The sequence below is a fragment of the Callionymus lyra genome, chromosome 10, assembly GCF_982586985.1.
Source record: "Callionymus lyra chromosome 10, fCalLyr1.hap1.1, whole genome shotgun sequence".
NCBI lineage: Eukaryota > Metazoa > Chordata > Actinopteri > Syngnathiformes > Callionymidae > Callionymus > Callionymus lyra.
Window position 1 is genome coordinate 22,918,897 of NC_141827.1, and position 22,345 is coordinate 22,941,241.

At 39.2% G+C, this 22,345-nt stretch overlaps 2 protein-coding genes across 2 annotated transcripts in view; one reads left to right on the forward strand and one right to left on the reverse strand.

The window, feature by feature from the left end:
• Nucleotides 1-8,378, reverse strand: part of LOC148070986 (uncharacterized) — a 110,149-nt gene extending 101,771 nt beyond the window's left edge. The window contains exons 1-10 of the mRNA XM_087801453.1: nt 8,045-8,378; nt 7,365-7,509; nt 7,198-7,294; nt 5,969-6,167; nt 4,430-4,554; nt 4,020-4,193; nt 2,325-2,485; nt 2,161-2,257; nt 966-1,145; nt 815-913 (exon numbers count right to left, since the gene is read on the reverse strand). Coding sequence (XP_087657579.1) covers nt 815-913; nt 966-1,145; nt 2,161-2,257; nt 2,325-2,485; nt 4,020-4,193; nt 4,430-4,554; nt 5,969-6,167; nt 7,198-7,294; nt 7,365-7,509; nt 8,045-8,081 — 1,314 coding nt within the window. The 5' untranslated portion in view covers nt 8,082-8,378. The remainder of the gene's footprint in view (nt 1-814; nt 914-965; nt 1,146-2,160; nt 2,258-2,324; nt 2,486-4,019; nt 4,194-4,429; nt 4,555-5,968; nt 6,168-7,197; nt 7,295-7,364; nt 7,510-8,044) is intronic.
• Nucleotides 8,379-9,264: 886 nt separating this feature from the next.
• necab3 (N-terminal EF-hand calcium binding protein 3) overlaps nt 9,265-22,345 on the forward strand; it is a 50,969-nt gene continuing 37,888 nt past the window's right edge. The window contains exons 1-2 of the mRNA XM_087801204.1: nt 9,265-9,499; nt 15,023-15,047. Coding sequence (XP_087657330.1) covers nt 9,371-9,499; nt 15,023-15,047 — 154 coding nt within the window. The 5' untranslated portion in view covers nt 9,265-9,370. The remainder of the gene's footprint in view (nt 9,500-15,022; nt 15,048-22,345) is intronic.

The window sequence follows — 22,345 nt, forward strand, 5'->3', positions numbered from 1 at the left end:
CTCACAGGTGTAGAAGAGTTCAAAATCTCACACATGTATAGAAGTCTAAAGTCTCACAGGTGTAGAAGAGTCCAAAATCTCACACCTGTATAGAAGTCCAACGTCTTACAGGTGTAGAGGAGTCCAAAATCTCACACATGTTTAGAAGTCTAAAGTCTCACAGGTGTAGAGGATTTCAAAATCTTACACCTGTATAGAAGTCTAAAGTCTCACAGGTGTAGAAGAGTTCAAAATCTCATACCTGTATAGACGTCCAAAATCTCACAGGTGAAAAGGAGTTAAAAATCTCACACCTGTATAGAAGTCTAAAGTCTCACAGGTGTAGAAGAGTTCAAAATCTTACACATGTATAGAAGTCTAAAGTCTCACAGGTGAAAAGGAGTTAAAAATCTCACACATGTATAGAAGTCTAAAGTCTCACAGGTGTAGAAGAGTCCAACATCTCACACCTGTATAGAAGTCTAAAGTCTCACAGGTGTAGAAGAGTCCAACATCTCACACCTGTATAGAAGTCTAAAGTCTCACAGGTGTAGAGGAGTTAAAAATCTCACACCTGTTAGAAGTCTAAAGTCTCACAGGTGAAAAGGAGTTAAAAATCTCACACATGTATAGAAGTCTAAAGTCTCACAGGTGTAGAGGAGTTAAAAATCTCACACCTGTTTAGAAGTCTAAAGTCTCACAGGGGTAGAGGATTTCAAAATCTTTCACATGTATAGAAGTCCCTCTTCATTGTGAAAGTGACACAATGTAAAAGACATTGGACCCAACGTCTCTGAACGATGACTCAGCTCTATGACAACATTGTGTGACTCACGTCCAGCATCTGTTTGGTCAGCTTTGCAGCGTCGTCGTTCTTCGCCCGGACGCGGAGGTCATCCTGGTAATCTTTGCAGTTCATGCCCGTGTGTATGGCCTGTAAACAACACCATTAGCTTCGCACAGAAACTTGGGAAGACAACAGTTACCCTGCAGAGGATGCAGTTGACGGATTGACACAGAGGGCAGTGGAACTCGTTGACTTCGTCCTCGTAGATGCACCATCCGCGACAGTTGGGTGTCTTGCAGTGGAAGCTTTGATCTGAGCGACTCTCTGCGATCGTCAGACGCAGTTCCAGGAAGCGCTGGTGCTCCTCTTCCGTCAGCAGCTGAAAAAAACAATATTATGTTCCTAACAAGAAGTTTAATTGTCACATTGAACTACGCTATTAAATTAGTTTATAGTGTTACTTCAGAAGTATATTTGAAAAAGCTCATTGCTGATATACAGCAGCGTAAAAGTAACATTTTGACGTTATTTGTTTAGAGTTTTTGTTTTTTTATTACTCTATTGTCCATGATGATGTCATGACCCAGCCACTAGTGCTACACTACTAGCACCATATATATATATATATATATATATATATATATATACTATTATTCAAGACCGTTGAGCAAAAATAGGAAGGGACAAATAAAATGGCATTGTGAATATTTTCAGATCCAGATCTTTAGTTTTAAATCTGAATAATTAAAAAAAAAAAAAAGTAAAAGACATTAAAAAATATTTGATTTGAGTGTAACAACTTAGATAATACAACTGCTTTGGCACACATTACCAATGATTTGTAAAAAAAAAAAAAGAAACCTTGATGATGAAAAATCTATCACTATTATTTCATAGCTTTGTTGGCTTAGCATACTAGCATGCAAAATACATGAAAGTAAATTCAAAATTAAGCCTTAGTTTTAATTGGATTTTAAATCATTTAATGATTTTAATTTATTATATTTAATAATTATAAAGAATACAAATATTGCATGGTTGAAATAGTTGACATTTATTTAAATGAAAATAAAATAAAAATGAAAATAAAAAGTGTTCTTATGCCATATAATCAATTGTTTAATTGTATTTTATATACATTGGATTTAAAAAATATGATATAAAAGCAAAGGAGAAAATATAGAAACAAATACCTATAAAAAGAAAAACTAAAAGATAGATAAGAGCAGAAGAAACATAGCCATTGGAAACTTTTCTAAAGTCAGATTACTTTGGCCCCCGGGGCTATAATTATACATACCACTACTGATATGATCTTCTAACAGTAGGGGGAGCCAGAAACAATGTATAATGGATATTTCACCTCATAATAATGTCATTGTCAAAGCACCTACCGCAGCAATCTCTCGGTCTAGCACTTTACTGTTGCATTCCTCGGGACAGGAGATTTCTGCATCTTGAGTGTTGACTATTGTTCCTCTCAAACACTCCCTGCAAACAATGATATACAAAGCATTTAAAAGTGACACCACTAAACAAATCGCTGGCTGCACTTTACCTGCAGAACGTGTGAAGACACTCCCTGAGTACGACGCCCACTCCTGGCGGCAGGTCATTGAAGCAGATCGGACAATTCTCCTCACCTCTGTTCGGTATCAGATCTTGTTCATCGGTCGCTAATAAGCTCATGTAGTTCTTCTCTCGCTCCACCATCTGAAGCTGTATTCAAACAAAGAGCCTGAATAACTTGAGGTTTTAATGCAATTTGAAGATATGCAAAGCGAATGCTGGGAAAACAATTCAACCCATACGGTGTTTAGATTTTAGTTAAACGAGAGTTTAAAATCCAAGAGGTTTTTTTAACCAAACTTTTATTACATTTTTTTAATGCCCTTAAAGTCCATTTGTATGGCTATTTTTGAGGAACAGCAGCTTTTGGCACTTTATTATTGGCTTACTAGTTTTAAAGCAGATGTTCGCCCCTAGTAATGTCACATGGTAAATACATTCTAATAATTTATCAAAACGTAATAGTTATTTTACGGGCAGAAATCTCTGAGATTTGAAAACTAAGAACCTCTAAAAAAATGTTTTATGTTATAGTAGCACCCTAGATGATAAAATGATGGACACTTCTGTTTTAGTCCCTGTGTCTGACTTAAATAGGCTATGGAAAACATTAGAATTAATTTTTTCTTCTAAGAGATTAAAGCCTTATTTTTGACAGAGGGAGTTATCTTATGTTTTTCTTTTATTGTGCTTTCATTAAGATTTGTCACTTCCTATTTTCTCATTCTCTGTCCACTAGGGCTTGATTGATGGCACAGCCAGACCTTCATACCAGTGTGATCTCATTTTTCTTTACCCCTATTGGATTTTGCCTTTTTGTCCTAAAGAGCATTTCAAATGTTTTTTTTAGATGAGTGTTTTGTCCTTGTTCTTGTTTTTTTTTGTTTTTTTCGGTTTAATTCCCGGGGATTTGGAGATTTCCTGTCATTTGTCATTTTGGACTCCATGTGTAAGATTTTGGACTCCTATTCATGTGTGAGATTTTGGACTCCTATTCATGTGTGAGATTTTGGACTCCTATTCATTCATGTGTGAGATTTTGGACTCCTATTCATGCGTGAGATTTTGGACTCCTATTCAGGTGTGAGATTTTGGACTCCTATTCATGTGTGAGATTTCGGACTCCTATTCATTCATGTGTGAGATTTTGGACTCCTATTCATGTGTGAGATTTTGGACTCCTATTCATGTGTGAGATTTTGGACTCCTATTCATTCATGTGTGAGATTTTGGACTCCTATTCATGTGTGAGATTTTGGACTCCTATTCATGTGTGAGATGTTGGACTCCTATTCATGTGTGAGATTTTGGACTCCTATTCATGTGTAAGATTTTGGACTCCTTTTCATTCATGTGTGAGATTTTGGACTCCTATTCAAGTGTGAGATTTTGGACTCCTATTCATGTGTGAGATTTTGGACTCCTATTCATGTGTGAGATTTTGGACTACTATACATGTGTTAGATTTTGGACTCCTATTCATGTGAGAGATTTTGGACTTTGTTTTATGAGAAACGGACTCTTACTTAACATATTTAAATGTACACTTCCATACAGAAGGTAAGAACTTTGCCTATTTTGTAAGCAGTCAGATGGAACTTTGTATACGTATTTAAAAAAAAATGGTTGACAGAAAACACACGCACATCTCTGGCAGGGTAACGTGTCGTCCTACAACCCTTACCTCTTCGTACAGCGCCACGAACGCCTCTTCTTTCACGAGACGCAGCGCCTCGTCAGGGTCCGGCTCCCAGACATCAGGGATTTCATATTCCTCCGGTCGTTCGGCACTGCACATCTCGCAGCCCGGTCGCGAGGGCTTGTTCTTAAACGTGCATGATGGACATTCCCAGCCCGGCTACAAAGACAGGTTACACATGCTCAGCGGAGGCGGATCATCGAGGAGGGTCAGTGATTTAGAGGGAGTTCAACGAATGAAGGGGGGATTGAGAGGAGCCACAGAAACAGTTCAGGGGTGAGAAAAATGTTGCCAAGAGACACCAGGAAACCAAAGATCCTCAATCCCAAAAGATTCACAGAAATTACGGAAGGACCTGTGACGAACAAGGATGACCTGTGTGGGTACATTCTGACCTGTTCCGAAGCTTCTGGAGTCTGAATTTTGGGAGGAGGGATATCAATCCTTTGTATTTGAGCTACTTGTTCGTCATTTCCACCTCTGGGCATAAGATCCATTGTCTTCATGGACTCCACGATGCCTACGATCAATCACCCATAACACCACGTGTTAATTGAACAATAAATGAACGTCAAATCTCAACTATTTTCTACTTTTAATCAATTGATTATGTATTCTCCCTTTTTTTAGGCGATGATGTATTTACACATATTTTATTAAGTGACTTGATAATGCATCATTACAATGATTAAAAGATCTACAGTGTAAAAAAAATCACTAATATAACACATACTTCTGCCAAGGGAGTTATTTAAAAACAACACAGACAACATTAGAAGCTATACATGTACATCTGGAACTACAAAACCCCCACAAAAAATATCACATTTCCTTAAATTGTATTCAATCCTGTTCGTCTGCTTTTGAGTTACTCTGGCGAAATACAAGCTCCTTGACAATAGTTATAAAATAATGAGACTTTTCAATACTGCCAGATTTTGCCTTCAAAAAAAGGAATTTGATTGGACAAAGCTTGAATATAATGTATATTCTGTATATTAGTAGCAGCATTTTATGCTCCTTTAAAAATAAACATTGCTAGTGAAGTGTTTAAAGAGACATTCATTTTTGGCAGAAAGAAAACGAAACATTATTCTATTTACGTGACACATACCAGTTTAATGTTTTGTTTTAAAGTAAACATTGTATATTTCCCTTTTATTAAGTTATTTTCTCTATTCTAATTTTTTTTTTTTTTACTTGTCCAGTGATCCCCAACAACCAGGTCGTGGGGCATTTGTTGTCAAAAAATATATATATATGTATTCGTATATCTGATTTAACTATAATAACAGTGTGAAAAGTGTTTTATTTGGAAAAAACTACCTAATATTATCCAAAGTAATTTCAGTCTGTGACTCTTGACACTACAAACAGTCAAACAGACAAACTTTAAATGACAAAAAATTGTATTTTTGCAGAGAAACCAGCCACGGATTCCTTCTGTTTCAGTTATATGTTAAAATGAATTCTTCATGAACTTGTTTTTTTTTTGTGCTGGTCATGCTTTTTATTGTTTGCAGTTTTAATCTTATGGTTCGGTTAATGGTGCAAAAATGCTTGGGGACCCGTGAAGTGTCAAAAGCATCTGAGATTTGTTCGTCTTTTTCATCAAATGTTCATGAACTTTTATCTGAGATTTACAGAAAATAAGGTAACGTTGGTTAAATATTAATTAAGATTAAAGGGAAAGCTACATATTTGATTGAAGGTGGCACTAGAGTTATTATTACATCATAGACCAATGGCAGCCACGTAGTAGGCGTAACGGATGAGGAATCTATTTGGAGAGATGGCAAAACAAGTTTGTCACCTCTTTGAGGATGTAACACGACAGACTAAACAAAGAAATCCATTTCTGGTTTTGACAATCAGTGTCAGATAATTTCACCGACTGATTTTTTTTGGGGGGGATTGAAAAGTGTAGATTTAACCCTGGAAAAGCTGCTGATCCTGCTCCAGGTGCTGCTGCCGATGCGTGAGGTGGGCGGCGCGGGGCGACAGCAGGAACAGGAAGGCCTTGTCGTCGCTGGATCGGACGCCGTGGCTGTGCAGAGTCTCCCGGTCCTGTGCCAGGCGCTTCCCAATGACCCATCGCTGGAGGTCAGGATGGAACCCATAGGTGTTGTTAATCTGGAGACACAACAGCGTGTTTCAATACTTTGTATAATCGTTATTTTTGACGTTTGAATTTAAAAAAGGTACATCGATGAGACTGAATCTATAAATGAAGGGGGGAAAAAAATCATATTTAAATAGGAATTATCATTATGATCAATTGTTTAGTGATGAGGTATCACGATACAGCGTCTTCAAGGCCACTAGATGTCACTCTCTGTTTGAAAATGATGCCAGGTTTTATTGAATTAGTAAATCAGAGCAAAGATATATTTTCGGTACTTAAAGTCGCACTTAAAAGCCTTTAAGCTTCTCAAAAAAACGAGTGGAAACGAGTGCGCTTTATAATCCGGAGCACCATATATATGAACATTACCTGGTGGGTGATTTGTTTGCTAACACTTTCAATGACTCCTCCATGCGGTGGGCGGGATTACGTCATTGCTTCATCAGGGGGTGGTATTAACGACGCACGTCACATGATGGCGGACGTCTATGGAGTAAGATTACTGCCACCGTTTTGAGCGAGTGTGTCTTGTTTGTTGTACACTCAAAATCACTCTGCTGCGCGCTCAACCAGTCATACACGTGCTTTAACATGCCATACACGCACGCTCTAGCCGTCATACACGCACTCAACTTCACTACTCAACACCAGTCTCACGCGCTGCTGCTTGAAGCCTTTAATCATTATTTGAACATCGTTTACATGGGAGTGAACAGAGTTTTCAGAACGCTTAATGAAGTTTGACTTCATCTGACTGTTTTGTTGACATTCCCTTTAGCAAAGCTTTATCTAGTGGATGCATAACGCAACCCCAGTCTAACGTTTGACTGTATCTTTTATTCTATGCGCCCTATTTATGAAAACAGTTCTAAAATAGGCCATTCATTGAAGGTGCGCCTTATAATCCGGTACGCCTAATGGTGCAGAAAATACGGTATATAGAAGAGTGTGCCATCTAGTGGGCTTTCAAAATGGAGACACTTTATCGTGATGCCTCATCAGTGGTTATAATTAACAACCTCTTCAAACTCATTTTACCTCGTTTTTCAGCTCCAAGATGGTCATTTCCGACAAAACCTGGACCGATATCGGCACACAATTCTCAGACAGGGCGTCCTCCACGCCGACACATAACCTAAGACACAAACCAGTGTAAACACAAATCCTGTTGCCGTCGTAATGATAAATCTTGGAAAGGGTCGCACCTGAAGGATTCGTGAGGATAAGCCTGTCTGTGGATGCTGACGGTCACGGGGAGGCTGAGTTCTGAGAGCTCCCTGGAGAGTCTGGACGCCTTCTCGCCATCTCCACAACTCAGAGCTTTACTCAGAGACGTGGCCAGCTCTTCGGCTGCAGGGAACACAAATCAGACTAGGAATCACTTTGAATACTGCGGGTATTTTTTGGGGACTTTTCTGAATGATAAAACTCACACTCTAGAGTAAACCAGTTTTTCCTGTTGCTGAATTGAGTCACATGGAGAAAACGAAACCAACAAGAGATGAAAGAAAATCAAATGCTGTTTTTTTTTATGTACGAGTTAAGGTTAAGTGATCTTTTTAGTATATATTTTTTTAGTATTTTTTTTTTTTATTATTGTTTAGGCGCTTTGTGACCCTGGTCTAGAAAATCGCTCTATAAACATATATAAGTGAATCAACTACAGATAGTTGCGTCACAGTTTGCGTCACAAAGACACTTTAAAGAAAACTTGACCATTTGAATTAACCTACTTCTTAAGTAACAATATCAACATAAACTTTAAAAACGCACTTTGTAGAGACATGTGGAACACAAAACACAAAAGGTACTGTTCATTTCAGACTAAAATAAGTAGTTTTCACACTGTATTATAAACACTTCTTGGCCAAATAAATGTACTCACCGTGGGATAAATCGATCGGGTTGTTTTCTGCGTACATGACTTCAAAGTGAAGATCAAGAACGAAAAAAAAGTGTCGTAACCTCTTTTCCACGACTTCCTTCAAAACATTTCCCGATATATTTAACACATTTCTAGGTGATTTTTTGTTGAATAGACAAGAGACGCAGTTGTCTGGCCTTTTTCTTTACAGAGGAAAACAAAATTGAAAGTAAAAATGCCGGAAGTGGATAACGTTTCGTCCCGCCCCTTTAAAAAATAAAAATATATAAACTGCAATTAATATAGAAAGAATAATATAATAAACGGAAAATATTAACTATATTAATGATTAAATAAAAAAAATAAAAAAATAAAATTCTGCGAAACGTTGCAATTTTTCTTTTTTTAAAAAAAACAACAAATCCTCCTTTACTCTCAAATGACGTATGACCTACAAAGAATATAATTGTCGTCATCAAAGACAGATCCGTATATTATTAAAATATTTTTCTTTTAACTAAATATCTCGAATTCCACTTAAAACGGTGATACGAGTCGAATTAATGAATTTTGAATGATAATGTTTAAAAGTGTAGCGTGTAAATAATCTTAAAAGTGGAGAGGACTAATATTTACAATGTCGCGAAATGTATTATGCAATTCAAAAACCTTAAATTAATATTGTTTATCGTTTTAATTTATAATATGATTTTTTTATTTTTTATTATTTTGCTACAATGACGACTAAATGAACCAGACTTTCTACGTCACATAGGACTAGTATCAGAATTTTTAAATAAGCAACTTATTGTAAATTCCAGTTTTGTTTCGAAACCGACGCCAAAAAAATGATTCTAACTCAAGTATTATTTATTGTAATTCATTCTCCTTCAATGAAGCATTTTTTAAAACGACCAATAGATGGCGGTGTTGCCTAAACCTCCAGGGTTAAGCGAACCACTTTATTTAGTTTTTAAAACGTATTTTTAATCTACTAACTACTACGAACTATTTATGAACATAACACAGAATTTTTTCACAGTTTCTATATAATTTACATCTACACAACAACAACGATTGAAATGTGTGTGTGTGTATGTGCTTGCATTGATCTGTATTTAGTCACCTCTCGACAACACATAAATCGTGGTCTGAAGTCCAGGATAAAAATACCTTCTCTAGCCGGGGTGCAGGAGCCAATCAGCGCGCCTCCTGCAGGAGGAGCCTGCAGCTCTGCGGCGCTTCACAAAGTTGCGCCACATCACTGTGTCACCTGCAACCTTGGGCTCCTCTAACCCTGCTCGTCCCTTTCCTTTCCAGTCATCTTAACCTCGAGGACCTCCAGAGATGTTGGCGTGCACGGAGATGATCACCATGTGTCTGCAGTCTGCCAAACACAAACATCTCCAAGCTGAACAACAACATCAGCAGCAGCAGCTCAGGAGCTCCGGACAAGGACTGACCATCTTCCGTGACGTGAGTTCATCTCCTCTTATTCTAGTTACACTTGGTTTTTTAAAATGAAATTAAAGTAGTTGGTTCAAAACAAATTTTCTTTATAGCTTATGTGGTCGGCTTGGTGCCTTTCCAGGGTGTCCCTTCAGCCCTTGCTAGATTACTGCTTGGTTCATCTTGAGTCGTCCCTGATGACTGTCACGGTTGAGTAGATTATATATATTTTGTAAATAATATGAGTTGTTTTGGTGAGCCTTCCTGTGATTAAATGGCTGTCTTTCCAGGGTGTCCCCTATCATTACAATTAAAGATACATATGGGAGTGAAAAATATGGTGATAGAGTTTATTTATTTATTTATTATTTATGTATTTATTCACATTAAAATGAAGAATTTGATATAATGATATCGTGAAAAGTCCCAAATAGAGTTAGCAACATCCCTTTTTTTAAAGTAATACTATCAATATTAAATAAGACAAGAAATAAGTATAATTTCTTGTGAAAAAAATATTTCATTTTAAATAATGAAAGATTTACATGCAACAGAATAACTAACGCTGTCATGTTCTGGCAATCATATATTTGTATATATATACATATATACATATATAAACAAGAACATCTACTCGTTTTCCATCAAATTTCTATCTTCCTAACATTTTTCTGTTTATGCAATTTTTTATTTACCTTCTCTATTGAAATAGATAATCTCTGTTCTTAAAACACTTTTAAAACTAGGATAAATTAATCCAATTTAATCTAGACAAACTTTAATCAGCATCATTTTGAGCAAACCATCACATGGGCCAAAAAAAATGACTCAAAAAGCCATATTTGGACCCTGATCCTTGAGTTTGACTCTGATTAAGACTAATAGAAGTCTATGGGAACATGAACATTAATTCTCCTTTAAACTATTACATTTGTAACAGATCCTGACAGACTGTGTGTCAATGAAATGTAGATGAGATGGATGGAAAGATTTGTTTTCTAGTTTAGCTCTTTTTCTACACAACGAAACAAACACAACTAACATTCTTCACTCGAATGTTTTCTGCTATGACTTGAGATTCTTAAATGTCTCTTATTTAAGATTAAAATACAATTTTGACATACAAAGAACAATGACCCTCCTTATGTGGAAAAAAAGGGGGGGATTCGCGGGTGTACAGGATGTAGTAGGAGGCAGACATTCGGTAAAACTGGTGCACAATATATCATAACTCTGACCACAAACTTCTATATCGAACTCTCACCGTTCAGTTTACCTCATAAATAAAGAACAAAAAAACAACAAAGATAAAAACCTTCCCCCAGCCAGCTGCTTCCCCGTTACCCTGGATTTTTCTCAGCATCAATGTTTACGACCACGATAAAAGATTGAAGACAATGAAACCTACACGTATTCTCTTTCAGGATTATACACAATGAAAAATGGAAAAGAATATGGAGCACAATGTTACTTTCCCAACTGAAGCAGGATATTGATTCATCTGAGTGTCAGCATCCGGAATCTTTAAAATGTGATCTTAAGTAATCAAGAATCCATTTATCTATCCATCCACCCAAACACACATCCATCCATCCATCCATCCATCCATCCATCCATCCATCCATCCATCCATCCATCCATCCATCCATCCATCCATCCATCCATCCATCCATCCATCCATCCATCCATCCATCCATCCATCCATCCATCCATCCATCCATCCATCCATCCATCCATCCATCCATCCATCCATCCATCCATCCACCCATACACACATTTATCCATCCATCCACCCATACACACATTCATCCATCCATCCACCCATACACACATTCATTCATCCATCCAACCATACACACATTCATCCACACATTAATTAATCTATCCACCCATACACACATTCATCCACCCATTCACACATTCATCCATCCATCCACCCATACACACATTCATCCATCCATCCACCCATAAACACATTCATCCATTCACCCACCCATACACACATTCATCCATCCATCCACCCATTCATCTATCCATCCACCCATACACACATTCATCCACCCATTAATTAATCTATCCACCCATACACACATTCATCCACCCATTCACACATTCATCCGTCCATCCACCCATACACACATTCATCCATCCATCCACCCAGAAACACATTCATCCATTCACCCACCCATACACACATTCATCCATCCATCCACACATTCATCCATCCATCCACCCATACACACATTCATTCATCCATCCAACCATACACACATTCATCCACCCATTCATTAATCTATCCACCCATACACACATCCATCCACCCATTCACACATTCATCCATCCATCCACCCATTCATCTATCCATCCACCTATACACACATTTATCCATCCATCCACCCATACACACATTCATTCATCCATCCAACCATACACACATTCATCCACCCATTCATTAATCTATCCACCCATACACACATTCATTCACACATTCATCCATCCATCCACCCATACACACATTCATCCATCCATCCACCCATAAACACATTCATCCATTCACCCACCCATACACACATTCATCCATCCATCCACCATTCATCTATCCATCCACCCATACACACATTCATCCATCCATCCATCCACTCATAAACACATTCATCCATCATTCACCCATTTATTCATCTATCCACCCATACACCCATTCATCCATCCACCCATTCATTCATCCATCCACCCATTCATCTATCCATCCACCCATACACACATTCATCCATTCATCCACCCATACATACATTCACCCATCCATCCATCCACCCATATACACATTCATCCATCCATCCACCCATTAATTAATCTATCCACCCATACACACATTCATCCATCCATCCACCCATACACACATGCATTCATCTATCCACCCATACACACATTCATCCACCCATTCACACATTCATCCATCCATCCAGCCATACCCACATTAATCCATGCATCCACCCATACACACATTCATCCATCCATCCATCCACCCATACACACATTCATCCATCCATCCACCTATACACACATTCATTCATCCATCCATCCACCTATACACACATTCATCCACCCATACACATATTCATCCACCCATCCACACATTCATCCACCCATACACATATTCATCCACCCATCCACACATTCATCCACCCATCCATCCATCCATCCACCGATACAAACATTCATCCATCTATCCACCCATACACACATTCATCCACCTATACCCTCATTCATCTGTCCATCCACCCATACACACATTCATCCATCCATCCATCCATCCATCCAACCATACACACATTCATCCACCCATACACACATTCATCCACCCATACACACATTCATCCACCCATACACACATTCATCCACCAATACACATATTCATCTATCCAGCGATCCATCCAGACATCCATTCATCCTTCCACCCATACACATATTCCTCCATCCCGCAATTAATTTGTGTTTCTCCATGAAGAAAGCTTATAGCCAACCTCTTCATTTAGCAGTCAATAACCTTCCCTGGGCTCTTGCTGTGGGCTCTCATCCGTGACTGAAGACATACTGAGCCATAAACTTTCCTAATTTAAGCCTAGGCTTTGACTTTTAACTAAGCATTAACTTACTTCCATATTGATTTTCTGACCAAGATAACAAAGAGAGTCCAAAAAGAGTCTATATATAGTTAAGGTCAAGCTGAGGGGTGTTTACAATATTCTAATGGGTTTCTGTTCGTTCTGCTAGTTCTAGGGACAGTCAGCAGCAATTTTTGAATCTAATATCCTGTTGTTTTTCAGTCCAGAGCAGATCATTGTCTCCATTCTGTTCATTCTTTATCAATGATCCACATATTCTTCAATAAATCCAAAAGTATATCAGGTAATTTAATTCAAACACAATCTTCCTGACTTAATCCTCCATGGAAAAAAAACATCTCCTGAAAAATCTGCAGTGTGTCAGCAGTGTGTCGGAGGACCTGCTGTCTTCTCACCTGCCACATGACATCAGAATAGCGGGTCGCTGAGGGAATCAGCCCTGACCTTTTCACGCCTCGCATGTGTCATCAGCTTACAAAACTGAAGTTTGAAGCTAATAAACTGAAAATGTACATGTTTAACAGAGTTGTTCACAAGGATAGCACGGATGATCATTTTTGGTAGATTTAAAGTTTGTGGCTTTATTGTGTTCTGCCCTCTTTTTTTTGTCTAATTGTGTTGTTGAAAATCAAATCTAAATAATATTTTGTCTCTCGTCTCCCCTTCATTATTACTACAAATTACTATATCATCAGCAAACATCACGGCCTGTGAGGGTTTCTTCTTCAAATGTAGCCTATGGCAACTGATGGTTATTTTATAAAAACCCTAATAGACGAAACTACAGCAGGTGTGAAGAGAGTTTCCTGGTTTTGTAGCTCAGGGTCTTTGCTACTTTATTTTATGGACTGTGGAATATATTAAGCCAAGGTCATGTTTCTAATGCAAAAAACCTTTCATTGGTAAAGAACGTGTTCCTGCCGAGGGTGCAGCTATAACAGGATCTCGTCTACAAGTGACACATTAAGGATAATCTGTTGGTCTGTCCTAGCATATAAAATATAGATCTACAAATATGTATAAACATGGAGAGTATCTGTTTTTATAAAACTGTGGTTTTTAAGCCAATTTTTTGCAGACATTTTCGAAAGGCTTCCAATTTAGTCTTCAGTCCAGAGCTGCATTTACACCCACTCTGATGCATCTGGTTAATCATCAATGTTTGTTAACGTGCGTCATCAATATGTGAATTTTCCACCTCCAAGGGACTCATTGTATAAACAAAGCGGGGGTCATTACAGCTGCCTGGATGAGGAGTGAAGCCATTATTGAGTCATAATGGACTCCGCTCTCGTAACCTCTCGTTTGATCAGATTTCAGCCGACTTCATAAAGTAATAACCTAAAAACATCATCATGATGAGGAACTTACCTCATCTTGGAGAGAAAGATTAGAGTTTTTATATTAGTTGCCGTTTAATTAACAAAGCATTAATTGCTTTCCTTAGTTACCTTTCTTTAAAAGCTACTTGTTTGCCTATAACAGGTGTTTTATGAAGTCGTTGTTGTCTGAGTCTTTTTTCATGTGTAAAGATGAACTACTGTTATTTGATGGAACATTTTAGCTCTGTTTGACTTGACATAAAACCTTTAAAACTAACTTATCTCGGTCAAGAAAAATAAATCAGGTCAACCCAAAAACATTTTGGTGTGCAAGTAAAATGAATTGTTAATTAAAGACTGCAAATAAAGCTTCTTGATCTGCACTCGCTTGTTATGACGTTAAGTGTTGGTATTTAATGTCTCGCCCTGAGTGCTCCTCACTTCACCCACTCACATTTGCTGCTAACTAACGGCCCTCAAATGATAAATCAACACTTTATTATCGCTGCAGCCTCCGCGCCAACACTTGTCGTCGTTGAGGAGGATTTACAGGTGCACTGGAACAAAAGCTAACCCTTTGCCATGTCTTTTTCCATCTCTCCTAGATATTCCGTCGGGCAGACAAAAACGGTGAGTAACTGACAAAATTATACGTCATGTTTTCGTCTCTTGCTGAAAAAGCCTTTATCTGAGTTCCAACGAAAGGGTGCTCATCTGTTAGATGATATCGTCAAGTGGACGTCACTAGAAGTCAAAAATGACTGTGACACAGACGATTTTAAACCACCTCGATCTTTATCTTGATGAATGCTACTGTTGGACTGGCTTTAGTAGGGATGCACTAATACAACTTTTATGTTTCCAATACTGATACATGGGTTTGGGTTTGTGTCGTGTCCTGTGATTGGCTAAGCCCTTTGTTAGCAGGACAAATGTTTCAAAATGTACACCGTGGCTGAATAAAGAAATTAATGAATGAAGAATATAGAAAAGAGACTTATTGTTGGACCTAAAGAACAAAGATAAGCACAGAGACATTGATAGTCTTTGTGAGAAAAGAAAGAAATGTGGATTTTATGTGAGTAGGTGATGTGTATAGGTTTCATATTGGTCAGTGCAAGCATTTTGTAATAAATGGCTTTTTGATTCGTCATCGCTGTGTCTTATATGAAATGGCTATAATCATTTTATTGGACGATATACTTCTGGCGGACTTACTAAATAGTTGTTGTCTAATCGCCTAATATCTGATTTTCTTGAGATTTAGCAGATTTATCGTGATCTTTGTTTTCTACTCTTAATGGTGACTGTGAGCTTTTTCAATGTTTTGGTCTTTAAATGTTGCTTTTTCAGCCTGTATCAAGGCTGGTGTGTACGTGTGATTCTGCCCTAGGTTTCATATTGATTCTATCATAAGGTATTCATTTAGGCTAGACTAAGGGCTTGTCCCAATACTACGGTGTCAGTACACAATCCAGGAAATCTGTGCGATCCAGGAGCACATGCGCAATCGCATATATCTTGTTACGCCATGTTTTTGACGGCAACTTGATTCGGACAACAATATAACTTGGACTGCGATCTGGGGAAATCAGAGATCCATTTGCGCATACGCGTGTTCCATTCGAAATACACAACTTTATTTATATAGCCATTGACATAGCGTTTTCGAGTCTCAACGCATCGATTTTATGAAAGATAAGAGGAAAAATAATTAATCGTGTCTACACATTCTACTGGTTGCAATCTTAAGACGTTCCAGGGAAAGTTTCCCTTGAGGCTGGTATAATCCGCCCGTTGGGCACGTACACATGGTTCTTCAACGCTTTCTAGAGAACAGGCTCTTCGTCAAGGCAGAGAAATGCTGTTTTAGTTGCAAATCTGTGTCTTTTCTCGTCTACATAATCACAGAAGGCCATGTTAAAATGGATCCAGCCAAGGTAAAGGCAGTACTCGAGTGCCCAATTCCCTCCGATCCGAGACAATTACTGAGGTTTCTGGGGTTTGCTCATTTTTACCGGCGATTCACCTCAGCAACCATTCTCGTGCAACCTGATCCTGCTGCCCAGTTCGTAGTGGAGGTGGACGCTTCTGGCAATGGAGTCCGAGCAGTGCTATCACAAAGATCGGCCCAAAACGGTAGGCTGCATCCATGCGCTTTTCTTTCTCACCGTTTTTCTTCCTCGGAAAGGATTACGACATTGGTTGGAGGGGGCCGAAATACCATTCTTAGTATGGACCGATCATAAGAACATACATCCAAACTGTTAAGAGGCTCAACTCGCGCCAAGCCAGATGGTTACTATTTTTTGGACGGTTAAATTTTGTGCTCACTTACAGACGGGGCAACAAGAACCTCAAGCCCTCCCACCTAGCGGAATAGAAGGATGAAGTTCAGGAGAGACCAGAGACTATCCTTCCTTCCAACTACTTAATCCTAACCGCCTTGGTTTGGACCATGCAAGAGGAGGTATGGGCTGCCCAAAGGATGGAACAAGACCCTGGAGATGGACCTCAGGGCAAATTGTTCGTAATAGAAGCTATAAGGGCTAAGGTGTAAGGTAAGTAGTGGGCTCACGGCTCAAGGCTGACTAGTCACCCTGTAGTATCTCGCACATCTTGTTTCCTCAAACGCAGATTCTGGTGGCCAACTGTAGATAAGGATACGCGAGATTACGTGTCTGACTGCCCGATTTGTGCCCAAAACAAGACCTCCAATCACCTCAGCTATGGCCTGCTTCGTCTTCTTCCTGTGCCACACCGACCCCGGTCTCATATATCCCTGGACCGTAGTGGTGCTGCCGGCATCGGAGAATAACTCAGTCATTCTCACTGTGATCGACAGTTTCAGTAAATTCGTTCATTTGATTCCTTTATCTCAACTGCCCTCGGCCAAGGTATATAAGCTCCTGTCAGGAGGGTGAGATTGGAGTTCCTTTTGTTGAGGCTAACACCTGCTGCTGTCGGAGGACCTGGAGACTGGCATGACGTAACCTGTTGAGAGCCACTGAACGCTATAAACACCTTACCAACCTATGACGATGACCGGCACCCGAATACGCTCTGAATGACAGGGTCTGGCTCTCTTACCAAAGGACCTACCATTAAAGACTGTTATGGAAAACTGACCTGCAAAGTCTGACCTTCCGCCTGCTCCTTGACCTCCAGCACTGGCCCCAGATCACCAGCACCTGCACACCGGCCCTTTCTCCCTCCACCAGCACAGCAACCCAATCAGCTTCCCCCAGACCTCACCCCTTCAAGAAAGACACTGATCATTGATTAAAGAGTTTATTTTGAGCACAAGCCCGCATTTGAGTTCTCTGCTTTTCGGCCCTCGTCACATATAGAGAGATTGACTTCATTAATCCCCCTGGAGATCTTTGGGAAATTGTGTCATGTTTCAACTGATTGTAGAAAACATCCTGATGTTTTAGAGTAAATGCTTTGAGACTTCAAAAGACACTTCTTCACCGGCTATATAAATACACTTGTATATTTTGAATGTAACACACATGCGCACATGGATCGCTGATTTCCTAGATCGTGTTCCACGCTATATTTTTGTCTGAATCTAGTTGCCATAACAACATGGAGGTTTGAAATATGTCACTGCGCATGCGTTCCCAGATCCCGTAGATTCCCCCGGATCGTGTACTGACATACCCCTTAGCACTTCGTCTACCCCTCCAAAACAAGTGCATAGGGGTAAGGCTAGAAATAAACATGGACAGGTGGAACTGCAAAGCATGAACCATGAATTGTTCCAATCTTTACAAACAAATACTTGCATACCCTATAACCTGGAAAAAACAAAAGATGGTCTGTAAAAACAATAGACAATTTAGTAAGGAACGTAATGCAAACAATGAACTATCAAGCACTTTAAGTGCACACAAAAAGAATATACAAATATTTCAAATAAAATATCTGGTTCTAAATATACATACATATATTTACTTTTTTTGACGCTTTCATGCAGGCGACTGTAAGTTTCTCTCGTCTCTGCAGAATAGCAGGCCGAGGTAACTGCTTTGTTTCGGCTGCCTTTGGTTTTTTCGGACTGCTCATATACTTTGGCCGCTGCGTATCATAGCCCCTGCCATTTTGTTATTTGTCTGGACGTGTATCGGCGTGTGACATCAAAGTGAATGCCCGGATTGGCCCCTATTTTACCTGGCTGAGTTAGTTCAATACCACAATCGGGTTCTGTGCATCTCTAACTATTTGAATTAAACACAATTGCACAAAGCACTGATATGAAAAGACACACAAACATCTGCCAACTACACTGATGGACACATGACAAAAACGATGATAGATCCACAGACCTGGAGGCCTATTGCACAAAAGTAGGATAAGGGATTAAGTCGGGCTATCTTGGTTATCCTGGCTCAACTTATCCGTGGTCCCGTTGCACAAAGAGGGATGAAGGAACGTGGGATATGTTATGACATCAGTTAACATGGATTTATTCTGTGGAGCTAGCCTGCTCCACCCCCAGGCTAAGTTCCAGGATCTATATGATCTCATCCTTTATCTCCGTGAGAAGTCACCACAAATCAATCAATATTTATTATATGCACACTTCACACTCTAAAACATTCAACTAGACCCTGGTTATTAAAATATGTGGGATCATTAATTTATATCATTTTAGAAAACATGATTATCTTATTTATTTTTGTCATTTACACTTTTCCACGGACTATACACATATCGATACGCGAAGGGTTACATGATGTTACTTTATTTAAGGATAAAACAAAGCAAATTTTTCTTTTTTTTTGACAAACTGTGTGTTAAAATGGGCTATACAAATAAAATGTTCTTTCCCTTTTAAAACTGAAGTCCCACAGTGGAATAAAACATTTAAAGACAAGGATGCATGAGCCTCAGTGTAGGCCCAATTACCTGTTTATCACATTTCAAGCCTAACACTCAATGGTTCAGGCACTGAAAGCCTTCAGTAGCCAAATTTCTAGGTAAGGTAAGGTAAAACTTTATTGATCCCTCAGGAGGTCTACCCCCTCGGGAAATTGTTTTTTTCTAATAGCCACAGAAAATACACCAATTTTTCATAAAAAATGAATCAAAACAAAATAAGAACAAGAACATAAAGACAAAGAACAATATGATACAATCTAAGTCTAAAGATTAAAATAAAGAACATAGATCAAAGAAAAATAACAAAGACAAAGGATACAAAGACTAACATTCAGATACTTTCACTCCACTCCTGCCCCCGAACTCAGAATTGTACAATTTAATAGCACAAGGAATGAATGAGTCCTTGAGTCTATTCTTTTTGCACCTGGGTAGGAACATTCGTGCACTCATTCTGCTTCTCTGCTCACTGATGACATTGTTCAGAGGATGACTGTCATCATCCATGATGGACAGTAGTTTGTTCAATGATTTCCTCTCAGCAACTGTCACCAGTGAGTCCAGCTTCATTCCAACCACAGAGCAAACCCTCCTGATCAACCTGTCCAACCTGTTGACACTCCTCTAGGACATTTCCTCCCCAACACACTACAGCATAGAACATGACACTGGCCACCACAGACTGGTACAACATGCAGAGGAGCTTCCTGCGGATGTTAAATGATCGAAGCCTCCTCAGAAAGTACAGTCTACTCTGAACTTTCTTATACACATGGTCTGTGTTGCAGGACCAGTCCAGTTTACTGTCCAGCCACATGCCAAGGTACTTATAGTTGTCAACTATCTCCACCTCGTCGCCTCTGATGGACACTGGACGTGGTTTTGTCCTGGACCTCCCGAAGTCCAAGACCAGCTCCTTGGTCTTTGAGGTGATCAGCTGCAAGTGGTTCCTCTCACTCCAGTCCAAAAAGTCACGTATCAGACTCCTATACTCGTCTTTGCTGTTGTCCCTGATGCATCCAACAATAGCAGTGTTGTCAGCATACTTCTGGACGAGACTCAGCTCTGAGTTGTAGCAGAAGTCTGAAGTGTAGATGGTGAAGAGGAGAGGGGCCAGTACTGTCCCCTGAGGTGCTCCTGTAATGCACACCACAGTGACAGACTTGATGTCCTTCAGCCTGACATACTGTATAGGTAGTGCAAGAGACAAATATTTTAAGATTTGTCTGGGATTTGAACCCAGGACCTTACACACCAAAAGCCAGAATCATACAACTAGACCATCAAGCCATGAAATTAAATCTCTTTTTTTGTCTATAGCTTTAAAGTGTGTTTAGAAGCAAGTGCAAAATGAACATGGTTTGACTCAGAATTATACTAAGCAATGTTTCCTGTTCTTTTAATTTTGTCTTTGAGTTCTTCATAGGCTTCTAAAGGGATGTCTTTATGCCCTTGTAACCATAATGCATCAGTGAATCTGTGATCGATCGCAGGGTCTAGTTGAGGAAGCCATGTGTTGCATTTATCCAGGATTGGTTTCACCTGGCTTGATGAATCCGTGGCTTGGCCTTTGTGCAACCAAGTGAGTCTGGACGCTCTTGTTTTGGATTCACTGGATACAGTTGAAATTTACTTACTTATCCTGAATGTCCAAATCCTATTTTTGTGCGATAGGCCTCTGATGAGACGTAGATACACAACAATGCAATCTGGTGTTGAGCACGAGAGGAAGTTGACATAACAGATAGACCTTCACAATAAAACTAGGAAGCGAGACAAAAGGGCATGTAAAAGACAGAACGTTACACCTAACTGTACGTGAGCTGGCGGAGATTCATACCTCTCTTGTTTATTTTGTCGTTTTTTTACATGTCCTTGTTCTGATTGACATTTTATTGTTAGCATTGTTAGCTTTGTAACTTTGTGATTATCTTGTCTTTCTTGTACAGTTTAAACTACAATTAAACTCAAAGAGCGCAGACACATCTCATGTCCACTCCATATTTGCCTTTAAAACATTTAAAATATACTTTACATTAATGATTAAATATAAATTTGACCTCAAGGTCAGCAGTGGGTAGTAGCATTTACGTCTAAAACCCAGTAGAATTAGAGGAATAAACATAGTAAAGCTTGTCTAAAGTTTAACCGATATATCATCTGTTAAACCCCTTTTATGCCGACAGACAAATGCTGACAAAACATAACCTCCTTGGCAGTGGTAACAAAAACATTTGGGGCGACCCAAAAATAAATATATTTGCGTTGGTTGAAGGTACAAAAAAATGTACTTTTTGTACAAGTCAGTGTGCCACACCTGGGTGAAGATCTCAGAATCAAACGTGGATAAAGAAAAATAAATCCATCTGCCTTGAAGAATATAAAAGAAACAACACAAAGCGCGCCACAGAGGAAGTCGACCCCTGACATCGACAAGTCTAAAACTCAAGGATACACAATACCGTTTTAAAAGAAGTGAAAGTAAAAGGAAGGTACACCATATTATTTAAGAAGATAAAAGAAAGAGTGGGAGAATGTTACATTCACATCCATAGACACAAGGAGCAGGTCGTGAGGGAGCCTGGAACCAGATATAGTTTGCATTCCTGACCCACACCACAGTGTCCGAGAGCACGACTCCACACATCGCCCACTCTCCTCGGATCCTGTCCTGGCATGAGTCGCCCCTGGATTCTCCAGAGGAAACAAGATGGAAGAGCAACAAAAGGTGTTATTTTAAACGATGAACGACGAATAAATATTGTTTTAATCCAAGAGGAAAACGGTCTAAAATGTGTGGCATCATGATAATCTTTTTCACTTTCTCTTCAGGGAAGACTTCTTCGCCGGCCAATTACTTGAACCGCAAGCTTTGTGTTATAATGAGCCGCGAGGACTGTCAAGACTGCAGCAGAGCAGGGAAGAAAAGGTGGAGGGAGAGAGAGAAGAAGAAGAAGAGAGGAGGGTAGACATAATGTGCAGCATTAACTGCTGTATCGACACAGAAGTCATTCAACGTGACCAATATAGAGAAGCCGCTC